The sequence below is a fragment of the Ranitomeya imitator genome, chromosome 1 (assembly GCF_032444005.1).
Source record: "Ranitomeya imitator isolate aRanImi1 chromosome 1, aRanImi1.pri, whole genome shotgun sequence".
NCBI lineage: Eukaryota > Metazoa > Chordata > Amphibia > Anura > Dendrobatidae > Ranitomeya > Ranitomeya imitator.
In genome coordinates this window covers 345610210-345636288 of record NC_091282.1, presented here as the reverse complement: position 1 = coordinate 345636288, position 26079 = coordinate 345610210, and the positions used below count along the sequence as shown (strand labels likewise).

The 26079-nt window shown below is 43.1% G+C and overlaps 1 protein-coding gene across 1 annotated transcript in view; it reads right to left on the bottom strand.

The window, feature by feature from the left end:
* The window catches only part of EMID1 (EMI domain containing 1), a 247384-nt gene that overhangs the window by 23722 nt on the left and 197583 nt on the right, over nt 1–26079 (bottom strand). Inside the window, exon 14 of the mRNA XM_069759923.1 lies at nt 10097–10181. Coding sequence (XP_069616024.1) covers nt 10097–10181 — 85 coding nt within the window. The remainder of the gene's footprint in view (nt 1–10096; nt 10182–26079) is intronic.

The window sequence follows — 26079 nt, the reverse complement described above, 5'->3', positions numbered from 1 at the left end:
TTTAATGCTGTGGACAATCCAGTGGGACCGCTGCATGCTTGGCACAAATATTTGCGGATGGCACTTTAATTTTTCAAATGTTTGGTAAAGGCTAAAGGCTTCTACAAATGCTTCACTTTTCATTCACTGTCTCACTTCACCTAAATGATACCTGCAGTGATCTTCAAGGCTATGGCCTGTCTCATCCAAGTGAAAACAAGCATGCGTTGTATGTGAAATCCAAGGTGCAGTGGCTTGTACAAGTTTGGGCACCCCTCGTCAATATTACTGTTATTGCGATCAGTTAAGCAAGCTGAAGTTGAAATTATCTCTAAAAGGACTAAAGTTAAAGCTGACACATTTCCTTAGTATTTTAGGCCAAAAAATATATGGTCATTTTTTTTACATTTTAAAAATTACAGTAAGGAAAATGGGCCAATCGTGCACCCTTAAGGTACTGTCACACTAAGCGACGCTGCAGCGATACCGACAACGATCCGGATCACTGCAGCATCGCTGTTTGGTCGCTGGAGAGCTGTCACACAGACAGCTCTCCAGCGACCAACGATCCCGAGGTCCCCGGTAATCAGGGTAAACATCGGGTTACTAAGCGCAGGGCCGCGCTTAGTAACCCGATGTTTACCCTGGTTACCATCGTTAAAGTAAAAAAAACAACCACTACATACTTACCTACCGCTGTCTGTCCCCGGCGCTGTGCTTCTCTGCTCTGGCTGTGAGCGCCGGGCAGCCGGAAAGCAGAGCGGTGACGTCACCGCTCTGCTTTCCGGCCGCTGTGCTCACAGCCAGAGCAGAGAAGCAGAGCGCCGAGGACAGACAGCGGTAGGTAAGTATGTAGTGGTTGTTTTTTTTACTTTAACGATGGTAACCAGGGTAAACATCGGGTTACTAAGCGCGGCCCTGCGCTTAGTAACCCGATGTTTACCCTGGTTACCAGCGAAGACATCGCTGAATCGGTGTCACACACGCCGATTCAGCGATGTCTGCGGGGAGTCCAGCGACGAAACAAAGTTCTGGACTTTCTTCCCCGACCAGCGACAGCACAGCAGGGGCCTGATCGCTGCTGCCTGTCACACTGGACGATATCGCTAGCCAGGACGCTGCAACGTCACGGATCGCTAGCGATATCGTCTAGTGTGACGGTACCTTTAGAGATTTGTGTGCTTAGATAACTTTGACCAAGGTTTCAGACCCTAATTAACTTGTTAGGGTTATGGTTATGATGTAAATGTCCCAGCTTTATAAAACCCTAGCCTCCTCTAACCTTGTGCCAGAAAACAGCAGCCATAGGTTCTTTTAAGCAGTTAGCTTTCTGAAAATGACAATGGTGGAGGCCGACAAAGCAAGAGAATGTTATAAGAAGATAGCAAAGCGTTTTCAGGTTGCCCTTTCCTCAGTTGAAAATGTAATTAAGAAATGTTAACAGGAACAGTGGAGGTCAAGATAAGGTCTGGAAGACCAAGCAAATTTTCAGTGAGAGCTGCTTGCAAGATGCTAGAGAGGCAAATCAGAAACCCCACTTGACTGCAAAAGACCTTCAAAAAGATTTAGCAGACTCTGGAGTTGTGGTACATTGTTCTACTGTTCAGAGACACCTGCACAAATATAGCATTCTTGGATGAGTCATTAGAAGAAAACCTCTCCTGCATCCTCAACATTAAATTTAGTGTCCAAAGCATGCGAAAAAAATCTAAACAAGCCTGATGCATTTTGGATAAAAGTCCAGTGGACCGATGATGTTAAAAAAGAACTCTTTGGCCACAATGATCAAAGTTATGTGTGGTGAAAAAAGGGCACAGGATTTCAGAAAAAGAATGTCTCAACAAACATTAAGAAATTAAGCATGGGGGTGGATCAATCATGCTTTGGGGTTGTGTTGCAGCCAATGCCATGGGGAACATTTAACTGGTGTTCTGCCCATTAATGTGCAGCAAGTTAATTCACAATGTAGTGCCAGTTGTCACCATTAGAGGTCATTAGGTACACATTTATCTTGTTCCTGTATTCAGGAGCATTTCGCTTTAAGCCCTGTGTTCTCACTAGAACCGCCCCTGGTTTCCCGGGCAAGAGTAGTTATTTTCCCCCGGACCTTGAGTTTTACACACGTGTTCCTGGCTCTCTCTTCCTTCAGATCATTACTCTTGATAAGCTGATTCCGGTGAGGCACAAATGTACTTACATGTGTGTGTTATGTAAGAATATGTATATGCAGCCACCGTGCAATGTACTGTGTAGGGGTGGGAGCACAGACTCTGGGAATCTGGACATCTGCATTCGATTAGAGGTAATAACTTTGATTCCCCTGTGGCAAGAATTTCTGCCTTTGGTGGCATTAGGTTTCTTATAAGTAATACATATTTTTGCTTAATTTGACATTTTCTTAAGATTTTGTACGCCACATACAGTATGTGCAGATATAACTTCTTACTACAATATGTTATCTATTTTTACCACAACCCCTTATTGGGGAGGGAATGGTTTTTTGAAGTATAAGCAGCTATGGTCCCCTGGCTCTGTGCGCCCCTGGTGCAGTCATGCAATTGTGCGGTGTTTTGTGCTTAGAGTGGCACTGTGTCCTCACCTGTTTCCTATACTATATTTAATAAAGATGAATTATATTTTACTATTATTTGTGGACTTCATGGTCGTTCTTTGGGGTTCTTGTTGACCCATTCCTTTTTTGCTCCTTGTTTATTAGTGACCGGTCTGTATGCTCTATCCAGTATTGTTTTCAGCGGATATTTATTCTCATTTCTACCTTAGTAATAATTTTGTAGTTGGTAGTTATGCTGATTGAAGTCGTGACTTTGTTTATTCAATGTACTGTGTAGTTAGGTATATTGTGCAATGTATCCTGCACTTTATTATAATGCCTTTTCACTGCTTACAGATAGATTGCATTTCTGTATAGAGCAGAACAGTTTGCAGCATGTATTTGCCTTAGATAGATATTATAACTGCATTCCTGTGTTGTAATGTTACTGTGCAGCCTCTGTAATGTGAGTTACTGATATAATTGCACTCTGTATCATGCTTTTGTCTCTGTTATCTGCCAGAACTAATACACGGTTTATTCCCTTTGTAGTTTTTACCCATTATTGTCCACTGTTCGTCATCTCAATAAATATAGACTTAAGAATCCATACAGTCTGTTTACAGGGAATTGGATGAGGGTTAGCTGTATGCTGAAATCCACACAGCACCATACGTGGAGGAAGGCAGAACAACGGGTATAGGGAAGAATGGATTAAATGAAATTTCAACAAATTCTTGATGCAAACATATCATCATCTGTAAAAAAAAAAAAAAGTTCAAGTTGAAAACACAGTCCCCTGATCTGGTCATCATAGAAAATCTGTGGCTAGACCTCCAAATAGCAGTGCATGGAAGATGGCCCAGAAATATCACAGAACTGGAAGAATTTTCCAAGGAAGAATAGATGAAAATCCCTCAAACAAAAATTTAAAGATTCTTGTCTGGCTACAAAAAGTGCTTACAAGCTGTGATATTTTCAAAAGGAGGTGCTACTAGATACTAACCATGCAGGGTGCACAAACTTTTGCATTGGCCCATTTTCCTTTTTGTAATTTTTAAAATGTAAAAGATGAAAATATACACTGTTCGAAAAATAAAAGGAACACTGAAAAGCCACAACCTAGATATCACCGAATGAAATTATCCAGTTGCAGATTTTTATTCTTTACATAGTGTAATGAGTTTAGAACAATAAAGAATAAAAATGATCAATGGAAATCAAAATTAATATCCCATGGAGGTCTGGATTTGGAGTGATATACAAAATCAAAGTGGAAAATCAAATTACAGGCTGATCCAACTTCAGTGGAAATGCCTCAAGACAAACTAATGATGCTCAGTAGTGTGTGTGGCCTCCATGTGCCTGTATGACCACCCTACAACACCTGAGCATGCTCCTGATGAGGCGGCAGATGTTCTCCTGAGGGATCAAGGACATCATCTGACAGGAGTTTGCATGTTCTCCCTGTGTTTGCGTGGGTTTCCTCCGGGTACTCTGTTTTCCTCCCACATTCCAAAAAGACCTACTGATAGGGAATTTAGATTATGAGCCCCATTGGGGACAGCGATGATAATGTGTGCAAACTGTAAAGCGCTGCAGAATATGTTAGCGCTATATAAAAATAAAAATTATTATTATTATCTCCACCCACACTTGGATTAAAGCATCAGTCAACTCCTGGACAGTCTGTGGTGCAATGTGGTGTTGGTGGATGTAATGAGACAAGATGTCTGAGGTTGGATTCATGTCTGGGGTACATGCAGGCCTGTCCATAGCATCAATGTCTTCATCATGCAGGAACTGCTGACACACTTCAGCCACATGAGACCTATGATTGTCATGCATTAGAAGGAACCCAGAGCCCACTGCACCTGCATATTGTCTCACAATGGGACTAAGCATCTCATCTCGGTACCTAATGGCAGTCAGAGTACCTCTGGCTACCATATGGAGGGCTGTCTGGCCCTCCAAAGAAATGCTGCCCCAGACCACTACTGAGCCATTGCCAAACCGATCATTTTGGAGGATGTTCCAGGCAGTAGAGCTTTCTCCACGGTGTCTCCAAACTCTATTATGTCTGTCACATGTGCTCAGTGTAAATATGCTCTCATCCATGATGAGTACAGGGCACCAATGTCGAAACTGCCAATCTTGGTGTTCTCTGGCAAATGCCAATCATCCTGCACAGTGTTGGGCTGTAAGTACAACACCCATTTGTGGACATCGGGCCCTCATACCACCCTCATTGAGTCTTTTTCTGACAGTTTGAGTAGACACATGGTTGTTAGTGGCCTGATGTAGGTCATTTTGCAGGATTCTAGCACTGCTCCTCCTTTTTGCTTGCACAAAGGAAAATTTAGCTGTCCTGCTGCTGGGTTGTTGCCCTCCTATGTCCCTCTCCATGTCTCCTGGTGTACTGGTCTGTCTCCTGGTATTTGCACAATGCTCTGGACACTGTGCAGACAGACACAGCTACCCTTCCTGCCACAGCTCACGTTGATATGGCATCCTGGATGGGCTGCACTACCTGAGCAACTTGTGTGGGTTGTAGACACTGCCTCATGCTACAGTATCTCCAGGGGTGAGAGCAATTACAAAATGCAAAAGTGACCAAAACAACAGCCAAAAAGGATGAAAACAGAGAAATGGGCTGTGGTCACCCCCTGCAGAACCGCTCCTTTGAAGGGGTTGTTCTCTGTGCCATTTGCACAACAGCAGGAGAAATTGATTTACAATCAGTGTTGCTATAGAACTGGACTGGTTGATTTAACAGAAGTGTGATTAACTTGGAGTTACATTATGTTGTTTAACTGTTCCATTTATTTTTTCAGCAGTGTATAATTCTATGTTTGCCTAAGATACAAAGAAAATATGTAATCTTTAACTTATAAAGATCATTTCATCTTCAACTTGTTTAACTTTTCACAATAACAGTAATTTTGACTGGGAGTGCCCAAACTTTTGCATGCCACTGTAGGTATCATCATTCACGATTCACTGAAGTCACTTTTTTTGTCTTGTGGTATTTGCTTAAGTTTTTTTGCACTAAATGCTTACAAAATTTCTCTCGTACCACATGAATTTGGCAGAAAAATCAAAAATGCTCTTTATTTTAGTGTGTAACCTGTTTTTGCAGCTTTCTAGCATCAAAAGTTGCAAGTCTTTTGAAAGGTTGCAAAAATGCGCCAAATTGAAAACTTCTCCAGAAACTTTATTCCAGGTAGAGTGTTTAGTGAGATGCACAAAAATATTGCAACATTTTATAAAAATCTAATTTCATGAATCAGTCTAAGACATCTGGATAAAGTTGTCAAAGAGAAATAAAAAAAAAAGACTTAAAAAAAGAAAGAAAATTTAGAAAGTGGCATAAAACATATAAAGAATAAGGCACAAATAATAAAGTCGGAGTAAAAAAGGTGTAAATTATTCCAGGAAAGTGGAGAAACAGCAATAATGAATCGGGGCCAAAATGTAGAAATGAAATAAGCACTTATTAGCAAACAACTAGTGGCTGCTTTTGCAGATTGTATTCCTCAAGATTTCCATGCTGTAACTAAGTAGATACTTTTCTGTATACCAGCAGCCCATGGAGAGTTTATCTGCTTTATCCTTATATGAGGTTTAGGCATTGCAAATTGGGGGGATTACATCTGTCGCTGCATTTGTGAACATGACATCACATTGACAACCTATGACATCACATTTACATTACAGTAAAGGCATTTTGTAATATACACTACATAAATTATGCTGTTTTCTTTTGCTGTTAGACTTTTTTTTTATCTGGTCCCTGAATGTTGAGTGATTACTTAAAGCATTGCTACGCCATTTTCGCCCCTTGGTGAAACTACAACTCCCAACATACCTCAACAGCTGCCTGACAAACTGTGGCCGACAGGGAAAGTTGGGATTTGCGGTTCCACAACAGCTGTAGCGTTAAAGGTTGCTGATCCATGACCTTGAGAGTTGGAGCAATTCAGCAGCACCTTACTGCACTAGTTACAGCTTGTACAATAGTGACGCATGGTAGACATTATCAGAACCATACCCAAAAGGGATGGACATCATTGTATGATTGGATATCGGGTCAAAAGGCATGTGGGGTTTTTGTGGTGTTACAGTGAATTATTACATTCACTGGTTCCAGTAAGTCCATTAGGATTGTTATATTCTGCCACATTCCTTGTTCAGGGAACACCGGATCCTGTCCGATTGCACATTAAACCATAATGAAGGATGAGTTCTGTTCTTAAAAGGGTTTTCAACCTTTACAGTTTAATTGTCTATAGGCTGGCCTTAATTAAAAATACATAAATGAAAAATATATTTACCTACTGACTGCTGACTCTCCTCCTCCACTGGTCCTTGGTGACACTCAGCGTTGATGCCAGAATAGATAAAGCAAGATCTGTGAGACCAATGACCACTGCAGTGATCACAAGGTGTAGGCGGTACGGTACCGCTGCAGCCGTGTCAGCAAAGAGGGGCACAGTGGAGTGACAGCAGGGAAGCAGCAGTATAGGAAATTTTACTTTAAAAAAAAAACCTTCTTTAATATGTGTAATAAGTTGTGAACCACCTAAAAGTAAAGGTTTGCAAAATGTCAAGCTTGTCACAACTACAACTACTAATTAAATTACGGTGGGGGCGGCCATCTTCCTGGGGCCGCGTGTGTGCAGATGGAATGCTCTGCTGCACGGGGCTTAAGGAAAATGGCCGCGGGATGCCGCGAGTTTGCATCTCGGCTTTGGGAAAATGGCCGCCGCGATCTCTAATGCGCACGCGCGGCATCCCGCGGCCATTTTCCTGAAGCCCCGTGCAGCAGAGCATTCCATCTGCGCACGCGCGGCCCCAGGAAGATGGCCGCCTCCACCGATGCAAGGGATTACAGCGCAGATCGCGCGCTGTGTCTTCACGTGGGCGCAGGGAATTCGGACCTTGGACATGCGCACACCACTACGCCACCAACGGAAAGCTGGGGAAGAAAAGAGCGCTGTGAACACGCCCACCTGACCAGACCAGCCTGATTGACAGGCGAAAACGGCGACTTTGGTAATGTATTTCTCAGCATACATGGGGAATCAGGGTACACTACATACACTATAGTAACGCACAGCGCAGGCCCTATTTAACAGTATTTATAGCTCAATCTGAAAAAACGGGGTGACAGGTTCCCTTTAATCTCTTCCTCTGTACCAGTCTGTCACTATTAGTTTGTGTTTATTGTATTTGCTTTGAGTTTTATGCACAATATCAATTCCAAAAAGGTTGGGATGCTGTGTGAAATGTAAGAAATGCAATGATTTTTAAATCTAGTATAGCCATATTTTATTCATAACAGAACACAGAACACAGATCAGAAGATGAAAAAAGTTAATTTTTTTTCACATGCAATGGAAAAAATATCTAATTTAGAAATTGATTGCAGCACCACTTCTCGAAATAGTTGGGATAAGACAATGTCTACACTTGTGTAGCTTCCCCTCTTCTTTTTACAACAATCTGTAATCGTCTAGAAAGTGAGGAGACAATTGCTGGAGTTTTGGGAGAGTAATGGTATCCCATTCCCGGCTGATGTAGGATTCCAGCTGCTCAACAGTCCTGGGTCTCTGCCGAATTTTTTGTTTCATAATGTACCAAATGTTTTCTATTGATGAAAGGTCTGGACTTTATGCATCCAGTACATCTCCTAAATTCTTCTGTGAAGCAATGGTGTTGTGGTGGATGCAATATGTGGTTTAGCTTTGTCTTTCTGAAATAGCTTCCCTGAAATAGGTATATGAATGGGAGAATATGTTGTTCTAAAACCTCTATATAACGCTCAGAAATAATAGTGTCTTTCAAGATGTGTAAGCTACCCATGCCTTAAGCACTAACTCAACCCTCATACCATTAGAGATGCAGCTTTTGAACTGTCAACTGATAACAAGCTGGATGGTCCTTCACTCCTCTTGAGTCCACAGGGCGCTGTGTCTTTGATTTCCATAAAGATTGCAAATTTTGATTCTTCTCACCACAGAACAGTTTTCCATCTAGCCTAAGTTCATTATAAATAAGACTTTGTCTAGAGAAGACGGCAGCGCTTCTGTATTGTGTTGGTATATGGCTCCTTCCCTGCATGATAGATCTATAACTTGCATGTTGAACTGTGTTCACAGATGTATAGACGCAGTTGTTCACAGATTGGTGAGACTCTACCTCTCTAACATGCTTTTTTTATACAAAGTCATGACTTAGATGAAAATTGACCCCGCAGCTGTTTTTCATTAGTACCACTTACTTTTCCAGCCTTTAATTAACCTTGTCTCCCAACATCCCAACGTCTTGAGATGTGTATCTGCCATCAATTTTTAGATGAGTGATTTTTTTTTTTTCAAATTAAATGGAAAAATGTCTAACTTTCAACTTCTGATCTGTGGATATAATATGTCTATAAAAATCTTACAAATCATTGCATTTTGTTTTCTTTAGATTCTACACAGTGCCTCAAATTTTTTTTGCAATTGGGATTATATTTAAACCCATTTTACAGGTACAGTAACCGGGATTATTGGTGCTTTAAAATAATATGAATACCATTTTTCTTGGTATTCTCAAAAGTATTACTACTCTACATTAATTAGAAACATGAAGAAACCTGTTGAGGACCTCACACACATGAACATGTGCATCTCAATTCATACAGAACTCATCACAGAACAATGTTTCAATTAAAAGCTGTGAAATCAATGCTTTTAAAGCCTCATTCAGAAACCTGGGAATCCCATGTGCTGTGTATTTTTTTTTTTTTTTAACGTGAGCCATGAGTCAAAATTACCCATATAATACCCATATATTTCTTATACGTTAAAAATCACTGCTGTCCGTGATTAACAATGCAATGAATAGGAGACATTTTGTAATTTTATCAGGAAATCACTGATGAAACTCTGATGATAAAAACTGAAACCCTGAGGAAACACTGATGAAAATCGCACAAAACACTCCTGAAACTTGGAGTGTTTTTTTGCATGCCATGTCTGAATAAGGCCTAAAGGAAAGGTTTGTCCGATATGCAACTTCCGTTGCAGCACACAACCCCATGTTTCCATACTGTGGTCACACTGAGACGCATTAACAATGTATTTGGGATCCGTGTGATTCAGATCCCTAAAACTCTCAATAACATTTCCTTAAATTGTCATAGTAATTTCCTTACACTTGGCCTAATAGCGTCTACACCTTAAGGCTCGTTCAGACGACCATATTGAAATACGATTGAATATGAAATAATGCAATTTACTGATACAAAATAAGGCACGTCTTAGACATGAATTGTATATATGTGTTTTTATACCAGTTTCTGTTTATCATTTAGCCCATTTTTTCATAGTTCCATGATAACCTATGCAATGGGGCATTTTTAAAATTTTGAAAAAAAAAACCAGAACTGAATAAATATGGAAAAAATATGTCATCTGCATGAGTTCTCCCTCATATAAATGTGGCTCCCCCTCCATTGTCATGCCCTCTGTGATTTCCTACTAGTAGTTTTATTTTCTCCCCACAAATTCACATACTCACCGTGAATGCCAATCATTGTCTCCAATATTAAAACTCTCTCTGCTAAAATCTTCAACGCTTCTCTGATCTGCAGCATCCTTTCCCCCTGTACAAGCAAGAGACAGACACAGCTGTGAGGGATTAACCCCCTCCCACCCAGATGCAACCATTACAACGTCTTCACTTTAGCATTTTACAGGGCTATTTCTACTTGCGATTTTCTAAGAAAAAGTGAGACGACACGGGAGAAGTATAAGGGCTAAGTCAGACATCAGAGATTTTTCAGCAGTGTTTGTAAGCCAAAACCAGGAATGAAACATGAAGAGAAAAACTATACTTGAAAGATTAACACCTAACTTTGTGTTTTGGAGACACTCCTCGTTTTGACATGCAAATACTGATGATACTAAAGGGGCCATTTTCTGGTGTAAAACGCTTTGAAGTGTGGCAAAAATTTGCAGTTTCTATCCCAGTCCTGACCAGCAGAGCTGAGACCGATGATGTGGTGAAGCTCGTCAGTCAAATTAACCTTAACTTGCACCACAAAAATGGCATAAATTACACCAGAAATGCACGCCAGCCCCTGTAATATTTCTGGTTGAGGCCTACAACAGTTTTAAGATGTGCGAAATTAATTTAAAGGTGTGTGCCTTACAATGAATTTGGTGCTTTTTACTCCATCTCACCTAGCATTAAGACTGGTGTGCAAATGCCAGTCTGAAAGGGGTTGTCCACTACTTGGACAACTCGTTCACAATTACTATATTCCCCCTGAGTAAAATAATGATGACTGTACTCACCTCTGTTGCTGATACCGTTCCAGGGATGTCGGCACCGAATCTCCAGAAGCTTGCATGACATTATGTCATGTGAACCCTGCAGCCAGTCAGCAGGTCCTAATGGGCCACTTCACTCTCACTTTCTTCAAACCAAACTGACATTCGGAAACACTGAGAGCGGCTGCTGCACTCTGACTTCCTCCACCTGTCAGTTATGACCAAAGGAAGCAAGAGTGAAGTGGCTGCTGAATGACTGCAGGGCTCTCGTGACATAGCAATGTGTCCCGAGCCCTGGCTCCGACATCGCTGTAATGTTACGACGCCGGAGGTCAGTACATGCGATTTTTGTTTTACATGAGGATAAATAGTTATTGAGAGGAGGTTGTCTGAGTAGTGGACAACCTCTTAAATGAATCATGGCCAAAGTTAGGGAATAATATATGTAAAACTTGTGCAGCTGCATTGGGCTCCGTAGTTAAGGGGTCCTCTATCAGATAATTACTATGCATTTGCTGCATTCAAGGTTCAGGACTAAAGAATTTCATAGCTCACCATTACTGTGAATTGTTAGAGACATGAGGTGAGCTAATGCAGAGCAAGGGCCCATAATATGTTCTTGTACAGGGGCCCTTCGCTGTCTTTATCTGTTCCTTGTATCTATGACTTCTGCTCCCTCTTTGTCTTAGAAAAGTGCAAGCTGGAACTGCACAATAAATCACTAATGTGAACAAACTATTTATGATTAATACATTTTGTAGTTGCAACTTGCAATTATAGTGAGGACAGAGATGATGAGGGAATTAGTGGATCATGCGGGATCATTATAGGTTTGAAACAGAAGAAAGCATAACATGTCAAAAATGTCTACTACAAGCAAATAGTATCCACACTTACATAGCATATAGTAATGCTAAGCTAAATAATCACGTTTTCTGTGAGATAATTAACAGAGAGCATATTTTCCTATATTCTTCTTAACCATTTGAATTCCAAGTAAGCCTCCTTTTGGTTAAAAAAATACATGTAAAAATGCAAAGTGTGGCCTTAGCAGGTCTTTCTTCTGAAGTGCTACAATTGGGTGAGTCTTCAAGTCACTTGACTCAATAACCTACTAGTTCTATATGAACCAGATTAGGAATTAGGCCCCATGGATGTGAAATAATCAGCAATAAGTGGGAATATCATTTTATGGTATAATGTGAGGCAGTTTGTTGAAAGTCTACATGGCTATCTTCATGTGTCATCTACTGTCATTGTTGTTTCCTAGTCCAGCTGAATCTGAATGTAAGACCCCTTATCAAAGAATTACCGTATCCGATATTGGGATTAACTGTCAAGCCCCAAGGCTATTACATTAATGCTATCACTAATTTTTTAACTACCATTTGTAAAATGTGCGATATATAGAACAGGTTCAATATTGGCACAGCAAATAGATCTCTTAGACCTGATTGAGACTAGTACACTTAACTCTGCAAATTCATGTGGCTGCATAATCCTGATATTAAATTGAGTCGAAGTGGACTCATAAAACGCTCATTTTAATATAGCATGAGAAAACTTAAAAAAAAATATTATATAGCAATTTGACATGTTTTTTCAAATTACGTACACCAGCCTCATGAGGTCTAAGAAATCTAGTAAAAGGGAGTCTGTCATCTCAAATTTACACTTCAAAGCAACCACATAGCCTTCTAGGAGATGCAGTATAATACAAATTTTTCTTTTTGTTTTTAAATCTGTTCCTCCTTTGCCCCCAAAACACCTTTATTCTAGTATGCAAATGAGGGTGCTCAGTGCACTCTTGAGGTGGCTAAATGCCTCTGTGCACCACTGTTTCACACACTTTTTTAGACTGCTGCCAGTCCTTTTGTTGACTGACCGCTCTGGCTTACCTAGAGCCAGTAGTCTGAAGATAAACCGTAGTTATGTGATCACTAACGTGTTCAGTAGAGAAAACACAAATCACTCCTTCCTGATTACATCGCTAGGGTAAAGCTGTGCAGCAATGTCAGCTTCCAGGTGAGAGTGATTTGGGTGCGCTCTCCTGCACTGCAGTGATAGGAGAGGTGAAGAGCAATATTAGAAGTGAGAAGAGAGTGATTTGTGTGCTCTTCCCTGTACTGCAGTGATAGCAGAGGTGAAGAGCAATGTCAGAAGCGAGGAGAGAGTGATTTATGTGCGCTATCATACACTGCAGTGACAAAAGAGGTGAAGAACAATATCAGAAGCCAGGTCATAGTGATTTATATGTGCTCTCCTGCACTGCAGTGATAGCAGAGGTTCAGAGCAATGTGAGAAGCGAGGAAAGAGTGACTTTTGTGCTTTCTCCTGCACTGCAGTGATAGCATAGGTGAACAGCATTGTCAGCAGCGAGGAGAGAGTGATTTATGTGCGCTCTCCTGCTCTGCAGTGACAACAAAGTTGAAGAGCAATATCAGAAGTGAGGTGAGAGTGATTTACGTGTACTCTCCTGCACTGCAGTGATAGCAGAGGTGAAGAGCAATGTGAGAAGTGAGGAAAAAGTGATTTGTGTGCTTTCTCCTGCTCTGCAGTGATAGCATAGGTGAAGAGCATTGTCAGTAGCGAGAAGAGAGTGATTTATGTGCGCTCTCGTACACTGCAGTGATAGCAGAGGTGAAGAACATTGTCAGCAGGGAGGAGAGAGTGATTTTTGTGCTTTCGCCTGTACTGCAGTGATAGCACAGGTGAAGAGCATTGTCAGTAGCGAGAAGAGAGTGATTTATGCGTGCTCTCCTACACTGCTGTGATAGCAGAGGTGAAGAACATTGTCAGCAGGGAGGAGAGTGTGATTTTTGTGCTCTTTCCTGCACTGGGACAGGAGAGAGGCTTGGCTGGGTTCACATTGCGTTGGTGCAGTCCGTTCAACGCATGCATTAAACGGACTGCACCAACGCTAGTGATTTTTAAAGATCGCGTTATGCAATCGCGATAGCGCAGATGCTCCACCTACGCTATCGGTGACGGACCCGGAAACGCTGCAGACCACGCCCGAGGGTCCATCACAGAATGACGGCACATTGCTAACGCATGCCGATTATGACATGCGTTAGCAATGTGCTACATAATGGCAGTCAATGGATGCGCTAACGCATCCGTTACATAGCGTTAGTGCCGCTGTGTAACAGATGCCGTCAGCGCATTGCCATTAATGCAATGTGAACCCTGCCTTTATCTTCGGTCAATGAACAGAAAAGGAGTGGCAGCAATCTAAATAAGTGTGTGGAGCTGTGAACTGAGGCATTTAGCCATGCACTGAGCACCTATATTTACATATTACAATAACGTTTTTTGGGAAGGTGCAAAGGAGGAACAGATTTAAAAAAACATAAAGGAGGAGTCATCTTCAACAAGGCTATGTGGTTAGTTTGAAGTGTAAATTTAGGATGACAGACTCCATTTAACAATACATTCAGTTTGTTTTGTAAATTCTCAAAAGACCTCCATTGATACGTGCCATCAGTTTTTATTCTCTAGTCAGCTGATTTTACTTTTCAGTCCTTTGATTATATTTGGATCTATGTTTAATTTGTTTTCAATACAAGTGTAATTGTGCACTGACTCATTTCACTGCATTGCAGAACTGTATCATAACCCTTAATGTTAGCAAAGAATAAACATAATTAGTACTTCTGATCAAGCAGCCTATTAGTTATTATGATCATGAAATTACATGCACTCTACCTGTTATTCTGATGCATATGTAATTAACACCTTCACCGCTGGAGTTAAAAAGTGTAAAAATTAGTTTGACTACGTTTTCATTAACCTAATTTTTATGAAAAATAATTAATTTAGTGGCATCGTTGTTTTAGCTGTACAGGTTCAACACCATGTGACCTATCTTTTTAAAGGAAATCTGTCACCAAGCACTCCAGTAGGTGATACAGTGCTGGAATCAGGGTCTTTGCCCCTACATCATGGGAGGAACATGTTGTAGGGGGAAAGATCCTGATTCCAGCTATGTATCCCTTACTGGGCTGTTTGGTGCACGTTTGGTTTTGTGACTTTAGGAGACAAAAGTCACAAAGAATTGTACAAACATTTTGGTGTATTCTCTAATCTGGAGTTGTTAGACTCCGCCCGTAAAAGGAAAAAAACAAAAACAGGCGAGAACTTATAAAACAGACCTAAAAAGGCGCAAATAGAACAATTGGGAGCATATAAAAAAAGCGCAAAACTAGACAAAAAAAGGACCAAAGGCAAAAATGAATTGAGGCTCAAGTCTCTACCTTATGCTGCTGTCAGACTAGGTAGCAAAAACTTGATGACAGATTCCTTTTAATATGAAACCAGAGTGTTTTCCAGCATACCACTCTTATTTTTATGCCACGTTTCAGTAAACCACTTATATATGATCATTTATAAAGCATGACCAGTATGTCCAATATCTGCAATTCTCCAGAAGGGAAGGCGTTACAGGTAAAGAAAGGGTTAAATGGCAGGCTGTGGGGTAAGTGGAGTATGTGAGACAAAGGAAACCCCCACAGCTGTATCAGTCTTTATCAAGGAACCCATCACCCCAAAACACAATCAAGCTGAGCATCATGAATGATACACAAGAACAGTGTAGGTGTTCATTTCTCAAGATGTATATTACTGATTCATCAACTTAGCAAAACTTTTCTGGCTGAAATGTGTTCCTATTGGTTATACAGTAACTACTGGTCTCCTAACGTAAATTATTTCAGTTACTGTGTACCTAGATTTCAGTAGATGTTAACTCAGAAAGACACTTCATACAGTTCACTAGACTGATTCACAAAAGAGATTTGGAAGCGAATGAAAAAGAGAATAAGAAATGCAGAAATGGAATCTGAGTATAGGGAAAAAGCTGGCAAAACTGTATGTACTTCATTTCTAAATAATTGCTGATGCAAGACCAACAGTACATATTGAATGGGAATCTGTTGGTAGGATCAAACCTCCTAAGCCGACTATGTGAGAATGTAGGTTATAGGAAGCTGAACAAAATGATACCTTGATATCTGAGATCCGATGTCTTATTCCAGAGAAATCCTCATTTTCTTATACAGTTAGGTCCATATATATTTGGACAGAGACAACATTTTTCTAATTTTGGTTATAGACATTACCACAATTAATTTTAAACAAAACAATTCAGATGCAGTTGAAGTTCAGACTTTCAGCTTTCATTTGAGGGTATCCACATTAAAATTGGATGAAGGGTTTAGGAGTTTCAGCTCCTTAACATGTGCAACCCTGTTTTTAAAGGGACCGAAAGTAATTGGACAATTGAATCCAAAGCTATTTCATGGAATGGTGTGGGCAATCACTTCGTTATGTCATTCTCAATTAAGCAGATAAAAGGCCTGGAGTTGATTTGAGGTGTGGTGCTTGCATTTGGAAGATTTTGCTGTGAAGTAAACATGCGGTCAAAGGAGCTCTCCATGCAGGTGAAACAAGCCATCCTTAAGCTGCGAAAACAGAAAAAACCCATCCGAGAAATTGCTACAATATTAGGAGTGGCAAAATCTACAATTTGGTACATCCTGAGAAAGAAAGAAAGCACTGGTGAACTCATCAATGCAAAAAGACCTGGGCGCCCACGGAAGACAACAGTGGTGGATGATCGCAGAATAATCTCCATGGTCAAGAGAAACCCCTTCACAACAGCCAACCAAGTGAACAACACTCTGCAGGAGGTCGGCGTATCAATATCCAAATGTACCATATAGAGAAGACTGCATGAAAGTAAATACAGAGGGTTCACTGCACGGTGCAAGCCACTCATAAGCATTAAGAATAAAAAGGCTAGACTGGACATTGCTAAAAAAAATCTAAAAAAGCCAGCACAGTTCTGGAAGAACATTATTTGGACAGATGAAACCAAGATCAACCTCTATCAGAATGATGGAAAGAGAAAAATATGGCCAAGGCGTGGTATAGCTCATGATCCAAAGCATACCACATCATCTGTAAAACACGGCGGAGGCAGTGTGATGGCTTGGTCATGCATGGCTGCCAGTGGCACAGGGTCACTAGTGTTTATTGATGATGTGACACAGAGCAGAAGCAGCCGAATGAATTCTGAGGTATTCAGAGACATACTGTGTGCTCAGATCCAGCCAAATGCAGCCAAACTGATTGGTCGTCGTTTCATACTACAGATGGACAATGACCCAAAACATAAAGCCAAAGCAACCCAGGAGTTTATTAAAGCAAAGAAGTGGAATATTCTTGAATGGCCAAGTCAGTCACCTGAACTCAACCCAATTGAGCATGCATTTCACTTGTTAAAGACTAAACTTCAGACAGAAAGGCCCCAAAACAAACAGCAACTGAAACCACTGCAGTGAAGGCCTGGCAGAGCATCAAAAAGGAGGAAACACGGCGTCTGGTGATGTCCATGAGTTCAAGACTTCAGGCAGTCATTGCCAGCAAAGGGTTTTCAACCAAGTACTAAAAATGAACATTTTATTTAAAATTATTGAATCTGTCCAATTACTTTTGGTCCCTTTAAAAACAGGGTGGCACATGATAAGGAGCTGAAACGCCTAAACCCTTCATCCAATTTTAATGTGGATACCCTTAAATGAAAGCTGAAAGTCTGAACTTCAACTGCATCTGAATTGTTTTGTTTAAAATTCATTGTGGTAATGTCTATAAATAAAATTAGAAAAATGTTGTCTCTGTCCAAATATATATGGACCTAACTGTATGTAAATTAGCTGTTCAGGGCTATGGTCCGGACACTGATCTGCATGAGAATCTGCCTCTAGAGCTAATATTTAATAAAAGGGGGAGTTACCAGTGTGAGACATGGAACTAACAAAGCACAGAAGAACCGAACTTTGTCTCCTTACAAACATATTTGCTGCAGCCAGGGGCGTAACAACTGCGGTCGCAGGGGTCACGACTGCGACGGGGCCCACAGTGTTTTCAGGGCCCGCCCAGTCCAGCAAACAAGTAGCAGGGGAAGGAGACAAGTCACGCACGCATCCTGCTGGCCACGCCCACAGCTTCCCCAGACTTTCAGCAGTGTGCGGCGAGTGGGCGTGTCCGTGAAGGACATGTGACCTAGCAGAAGGGCTGTGCGTGTCACTGACTGAAGCTGGAGAGATGGCAGGCATTAGCTGGTGAGTGATGTGCTGCTTACACCTGACACACACACACACACACACACACCTACCTGTTCTATGCGCACAGGACCTGTGATGAGGTCACAGGAGGGGAGGAGTCAGGGGTCACATGATCAGTGGCCTCAGTGTATGCACTATGCAGGACTCTGCTGTGCTTGATTGTCATGGTGCTGAATGAGGGGATGTTTATGTAACAGAGCCGTGTGTGTACAAGGTGTACAGAGCGGAGCCGTGTATGTATGTAGTGGAGCAAGGTGTACGGAGCGGAGTCAGGTGTGTACAAAGCTGAGCCATGGGTGAAAGAGGTGAGCGGATTCGTGTATGTATGGGGTGTATGGAGTGGTGCTGCGTGTGTAAGAGGTGTATGGAGCGGAGCCGCGTGTGTAAGAGGTGTATGGAGCGGAGCCGCGTGTGTAAGAGGTGTATGGAGCGGAGCCGCGTGTGTACAAGGTGTAAGGAGTGGAGCCGCGTGTGTACAAGGTGTACGGTGCAGAGCCGCGTGTGTACAAGGTGTAAAGAGCGCAGCCGCATGTGTACAAGGTGTAGGGAGCGAAGCCGCGTGTGTACAAGGTGTAGGGAGCGGAGCCACATGTGTACAAGGTGTAGGGAGCGAAGCCGCGTGTGTACAAGGTGTAGGGAGCGGAGCCACATGTGTACAAGGTGTAGGGAGCGAAGCCGCGTGTGTACAAGGTGTAGGGAGCGGAGCCGCGTGTGTACAAGGTGTACGGAGTTCTCGGAGCGAAGCCGTGTGTTCAAGGTGTAGGGATCGGAGCCGCGTGTGTACAAGGTGTAAGGAGTGGAGCCGCGTGTGTACAAGGTGTACGGTGCAGAGCCGCGTGTGTACAAGGTGTAAAGAGCGCAGCCGCATGTGTACAAGGTGTAGGGATCGGAGCCGCGTGTGTGCAAGGTGTACGGAGCGGAGCCGTGTGTGTACAAGGTGTACGGAGCGGAGCCGTGTGTGTACAAGGTGTACGGAGCGGAGCCGTGTGTGTACAAGGTGTACGGAGCGGAGCCGTGTGTGTACGGGTTCTCGGAGCGAAGCCGTGTGTGTACGGGCTGTACACGGCTGTGGGCAGAGCCCAGCATGTGCACTGTGGGGGAGTATTGCGTGTACTTGCCAGTGTCAGAATGTGCAGTGCGTATGCTCCAGAGCCAACCAGTACACCCAATACACCCCCACACTGCACAGGTCTGGAAATGACGCACTGCAGCGTCATACCAGGAAGAAACAGCACACAGAGTTCAAACGCCGGGAGTGCGCTTGGAATTAGAGCGAGGGAGGACATATTACTATAGGGACATGTTAGTTATAAAATCATTTTTCTCAGCGAGTACAGGGCAGTATTAGGTCAGACTACACAACATTGCAACACGACTATAGTGTGCGAAATGAATAGGGAAAATGTGAATTTCGGTGGGAAATATTTTGGCGCGGGGGGTCCCCATTTGAAAGTTCGCATCGGGGCCCCTCACTTTGTAGTTACGCCACTGGCTGCAGCTCTGCTGTATTGCAACACTTACTGTTTGTGAGATGGAATCTGAAGCTGAGAGAAACCTGCAGATGTGTGAGTTATATTCACACACGGTTCTGCAGTGAGATCAGGAGAGCAGAGAACGTCCATTACACATCACACTGTTAACACTGGTAAACATTACACATCACATTGGTAATGCCCCTTTTATTTAAAATAAACTCTGCAGATCAGTCCCCATAGCATGGAACAGAATATTTACAATAAGAAAAATGTGGATTTCTCTGGAATAAGACATTGGATCAAAAGGTATCATTTTATGCAGCTTCCTATGACCTACATGCCCAAATAGACGGCTTTGGAGGGTTGATCCTACTGACAGATTCCCTTTAAGATCTACAGTTTATAAATTTGTTTTTATCAGTATTTCACACAGTATAAATCTATATAAGTAGCTGAGAAACCTTGCAATAATTTAGCTTCATTTGTTCTAGGTTTGAGTTTCATCATGTCGCTATCTCAGTCGCATTCACAGATCATTGGCACACTGCTATATGACAGGCAGGCCGGCTTAATTCATTGGTTCTTTTTGACCTACAAATTATTTGGTTTCTAATCTAATAGTAAGTGCATATTCTTCAAATCTGAATTAAGGATTTTACAGTTTTATGTAGAGATGAGCGAGTAGTGAAATATTCGGACTTGCTATACTCGTAACGAGTAGGTCTTAATACTCGGGTATTTGTGACGAGTATCGAGTACAATGCAAGTCAATGGGAAATGCGAGTAATTTTATGCTGGACCTTACAAAGCGGTCTGGGGGCCTGAGGTAAAGGCTGAAATGGGTACATGATTGTTTAAAAGCAGGCGGTAAAAAGCTGTGTGTTGGTTAATGCAGGAAGAAGCCACAAATCATCATTACAAGGGGTTCACAATTCTAAAGGTTGGACTACTGTCCTTGTTGTTCCACAGCCACTGCACAATGTGAAGGCATGGTGTCTTAAAAAAATTAGCCAAAGGGGCTGTATCATGGTTGACGCAGGAAGGAGGCCTCAAGTGCCAGACAATTATAAAACTAGACTACTAGCATGGTAGTTCCAGTGCCCAATGAGCAGGCATAGACATTGTGTTTCCAACAATTAGCCCAAGGGGCATGATACCATGGTTGATGCAGGAAGGAGGTCTCATCACAATTGCCTCCGAAGGGAAATATTCATGAATGGAACATTGTTTCTAGCTTGTTGACCATGAGGTACATGTGGCAGGAGCACGATACACATGTAAGAAGGAGGAAAGGGGTTTGTATGGGAAGGGATGGACGTGATCACCAGTAGCATAAAAGAACGTTTTGGATGACTTTAGGTTGGGATGATGTAATCTGGTGGGCTTGAAAACTGTGGCGAAATCTAGTCCTTGTTAAATTTTACCAGAGTCGGCCTGTCTGCATTCTCTGTAGTCAGCCGTGTGCGTGTATCTGTGATGATTGCCCCAGCCGCACTGAAAACACACTCTGACACCACACTTTTAGCAGGGCAGGCCAGAACCTCCAAGGCATATAAGGAGAGGTCTGGCCAACTGTGTATGGTCACTTAGATACTCGTTGAGCATGTTGTTCAACTTCTGCCTCCTTGACATTGTTACCGGTCCTGATAGCCCTTGCTGATGAGCCAGTTTATTGAAGATGGCCCAGTTGGTGGATATTTTCCCCCCACCTCTTTTGGACCTGCTGGGCCTGTCTCTCCCCATTAATGCATGTTATTGCAAAGAGCTGGTACCTCTGCTACCAGCGGTGTCTGAGTCTGATGTTGTTATTAAATGATCAACAATAACAACAATAATCAACAACGGCCCTGTTGCTGTTGAAAATGTGGATCACGCGAGGGTCTTGGGACAGACAATTAGACATGAACTGTGCCATGTGTGCCAAGCTGCAATGAGGCAAATGTACTGTGGCCCCAGAAGGAGGAACAATACCCATTCTCTCCTCACACTGACTCTCCTCCTCCTCCTTCACCTCCTCCTCCCCAGCCAACCCATGCTGGACAGACCTGAAGCTGGGATTGGGTTCCCTCGGTACAACATAAAAATAAGTCCTCTCCCTCCTCATCTTCCTCCTCATTTTCATCACCCAATCTTGCCTCATCATGATATTGGCTGGGCTGGGTAGGATCACCCAGTGTGAAATCTTGCTCCATACCCTGCCGATGGGCACTCAAATATTCAATGTTTAGATTATGCAGCAACTCTTTCAATGCACATAGCATTGGGATGATAATGCTGTTGAGTCACCCGTCAGGGCAGTGGGGGTACTCGGTACCGGATCTGGTACTTAAAGGGACATGTCACAGTGGCAGCGACCCGGTCCGTGGCCCTGGGCGCCCATGTTAAAGGAAAGGTCTTTAAAAGGGGTTTTTGAAATAAAGTTTGTGATGCTACCTGTGATATTCGGTCAGGGATGACCAACGCTGCTTAAAGGGAACCTCTGGGGTGATGTTATGGCAGCCAGATGGTATAATTTCCCACAGGTGTAGTAGGTCCCTAGGGCTCCCGGTGAATAGATGGAAGATGGTAACTGGTGCAGTAAAGAATGAAGGACGCAGTTGTGCAGTCTTTTAAGCTGGTTTACTGATGGTAGCAGGGAGCCACCATCCAGGGCACCAGATCACAGGTACAGGCAGGGTCCGGCTGGCTTGGAAGTGAGTTCAGAGTCCAGCTTTAACCAGGTGGAGTTAAAAGCCTTCCTTTTAGCGTGGTGGTAATTAACTCCTCCTTCCGACCAGAGAGAGCAGCTCCCCTTAAGTCGGGTGTAGAGCTCCCCCTTCTGGCCTGGAGTCAGAACGGTGGTGTATGTGCTGATTACCTGTCAAAAGGAATCCTCCATCTCTTCCAAGCCTGACATCACTCTCCCCGTGAGTAAAGCAACGCGACTGTGACAACCAGGACCCTGGGGCATCACACTGATAATAGCCTGATCAAAGCTCACAAGTTTGGTGCAGTACTCAAACTTATCAAGCACCTCACAAATGTCAGCGATCCACACCCACTCGACAGTTGTTATGTGTTTTGACTGAGTCGCAGTCTGACAGGCATGTTTAAGCTGGTATTCAGAAAGTGCCCTCTGCTACTCACTAATCCTTGCCAACATATGATATGTTGAGTTCCACCATGTGGTCAGGACGCAAATGAGTCAGTGATTTGGCAAATGAAATTGCTTTTGAAGCGCTGTACGATCTGCAACAGCGGTAGAGGAATGGCGGAAATGGGCTCAAATACGGCGCACCTTCTCAAGTAGGTACGGCAAGTCAGGGTATGTTTTGATAAATTTCTGAAACACTAGGTTCAGCACGTGAGCCGTGCATGGCACGTGTACCAGCTTCCCAAGCTTTAGTGCTGCCACCAGGTTACGCCCATTATCGCTGACAACCAGACCGGGTTCTAGTTGCAGTGGGGAGAGCCACTGATCGGTCTGTTTTATTTCTTGCCACAGCTCTGCCACACTGTGTGGTGTTTGACCTAAACAGATCAGCTTCAGCAGAGCATGTTGCCGCTTTGCCGATGCGCTGCTGCACAGCTTCCAACTTGGGAGTGATGTGAAGGGTAATTCAGCATAGGATGATGAGGTAGAGGAGGAGGAGGAAGAAGAGAGACTTGACGTATATGATGAGGCGAAACCATGACTGAGGTTGGGCCCGCTATACGTTGCATGGGTAGGATATGTGATGTTTCAGTTTGCGACTTTGTCCCACCAGGTTCAGCCAGTGTGCCGTGACAGAAATGTATCGTCCCTGTCCACTACTACTTGTCCACCTGTCTGTTGTTAGGTGGACCTTCCCGGTTACGGCATTGGTGAGAGCATGCTTTAGATTGTTTAACACGTGCTGGTGTAACGCAGGGATGGCACACCGGGAAAAATAGTGCCGGCTGGGAACAGAATATTGTGGGGCAGCCACAGCCAAGAGATCACAGAAAGACTGTGTCCACACAAGCCTAAATGGCATCATCACCACGGCTAGCAACTTGGCAATGTGCGCGTTTAGTATTTGTGCTTGTGGTTGCGTGGGTTGGTATTTACGCTTCCTTTCATAGATCTGGGGCACAGAGAACTGGACGCTTGGCTGGGACAAACAAGTGGTTGGGATTGTTGTGTCCTGCGTCTCTGCAACTGCAGCTTGTGAGCAGGAGGCATGAGCACCTGCTTCCTGGCCAGCAGATTGGGAAGGACGGATCACAGGCGACATGGCAGTGGTTTGACCCGCAGACACTGATTTGGTACCCTGTTGTTCCGCCCACTGACTAGGGTGCTTGGCTGCAATGTGTTTACGCATACTGGTGGTGCTCTGGTTGCCTTTGCCCTTGTCCCTGCCAGGTCGGATCAGTGGACTCATCATCGACCACCTTGTCGTCTATGTCATCCTTCTTCCGTGTTGATATTGTCAGCTGGCCTTGTCAGTTGGCCAGATGGCAACTGTGTCTCATCATCATCAGCCTCCACGTCTTGAGCCGGTATATCACGTGACTGAAAGTGGCTTTCTTCTGTCTGTGGGTTTTCAAATATTTGGCCATGAACAGAAGATACCTCCTCACGTTCCTCTTCAATGTTGCACATTGAGAGGCCAGAGACAACCAAAGGATCATTTGTACGAAACAGATCATCGGAGTGGCCAAGCATGGGGTCAAATGTTTCCTGTGACTGCTGAGGGGGGGAGGAAGTAGGAATAGGTTGAGGATTGGATGACCCAGCGTTCTGTATATCGACAGTAGACTGTGTGGTCGTAGAGGATTGGGTGCTACTAGAAAATTTAATTGAGACCTTATCTGCCATCCAAGACAGTATCTGCTCTTGCTCTTCTGGCTTCCAGACACGTTTACGTTCCAGACTGGGAATTTTTGCAAGGAACATAGATGCATCAACCTTCTTCTGTTTACCACTCAGTGCCTTGTCGGGCACCACTGACAACCCCACGCCCTCGTTCACATCCCTGTCCCTTCACAACAGGCTTTTTGGGAATTTGGTTTTTTTTTGACAGTTGCAGATGTTCAGATGCAGATACTGGGGAACAAGAGGCAGTTTGTGCTTTGCGGAAGGTAGCACTACAGCCTAGTACTGCTTTGTGTTTTACAAACAGGAGGACTGTCTGCAATGTAAAAAAAATTGGCCTCAGTTTAAAGCCGAATATTTTGCTCACCAGTCACCACGGAAAACAACGGTGCTGGCTGTGTCTCAGTTGTGCAGTACCGTGCGTGCTATTCGGTGTGCAAACAGCACCATAAGGGCAAAAAAATTGGCCTGAGTTTAACGTAAAAAATTTTGCTCGCCAGTCACCACAGAAGATAGAAGTGCTGGCTGCATCTAAGTTGTGCAGTACCGTGCGTGCTATTTGGTGTGTAAACAGCACCGCAAGAGCAAAAAAAACTGGCCTGCAGGGGTAAATGTGACCCCAAAAATAGCTGGGAAAACTGTCACTACTCCCTGACCTTATTCAGCACTTTCAGCAAGAGCCGAGATATTGAGGTACTATATGTGTAACTCTCCTGCCTGTCTCCCTGTACTACTACAGTCACCTACTACTAGAATAGCTCTCACAAGAGCTTTTGTGTTTTTTTAGATGATTTCTGGAAGCACAACTTTCCCTATGAGCTGCTCACACTCTCCTAGCTGTGTTCCGGATGCAATATGCAGAAAATGGCACCGGCAGGTCTTATATGAGTCATAGCCTACTATAATGACTCATCTATGACGCCACGCAGCCAGCCAATCACAGTAATGCCGCCCATAGCCAAGAAGGCTGAAGCATTACTGTGATTGGCTAATGCTGGGCGGGAGATACGAATATTGAGAGGCGAGTAGTGAAATACTCGCTAGGATTCGAGTACCGCATTACTCGCCGAGTACCGAATCTTAATGAATATACTCGCTCATCCCTATTTGTTACCTATAAAATGTAGAATATATATCTATCGAAAGGTGCCAGAATTCTGGTGTAATGTGCACAAAAAAACTTTCATGACTTGTACCTTTTACAGGAAGTGTTTTACACTTTTTACAACTTGTCTGACAAGGGGGCATGACCTTGCTGTAAAGGGGCATAGTTAATAAGAAATGGGTGTGGACAGTTAGTCAAGAGATGCGCCAGAATTGTGGATATTTATGGCGCAAAGTAAGCCAATGAATAAGTGGTGTGAGCTTAGACTAGACATGAACCACTTGGATACACATGGAGTAATATAAGACAGCCTAGTCTAGGTTTTCAGTGTCTAAGAATTTGACAGTGCTGATAAATAAATCTCTTTTTCTATCTCTTATCACTATAAAGGCAGAACCAGACGTGTCACTAACCGCTCTTGTGCCTTAATGCAAAACCTGTAACAGAGCTACTGTCATGATCAAGTCATAATATAGGTGTCTCCTTCAGGGTTCAGCGGCCTTTGAGCACAATTTCTACACCAGGACCCTAGTGTCTGCTATTTGACACCCCCTTATAGGTATTCCCTTGGGTAGAATGGCTTATTTTTCTTTCTAGATCCCTCACTGCTTTCACAGCTGCTTATAGAGGTATATTTCATAAAGTATGAGTATTTTTATGCTTTCATGAGTAAAATGTTCCTTAGTTTAGGATCTCTTTAAAGGG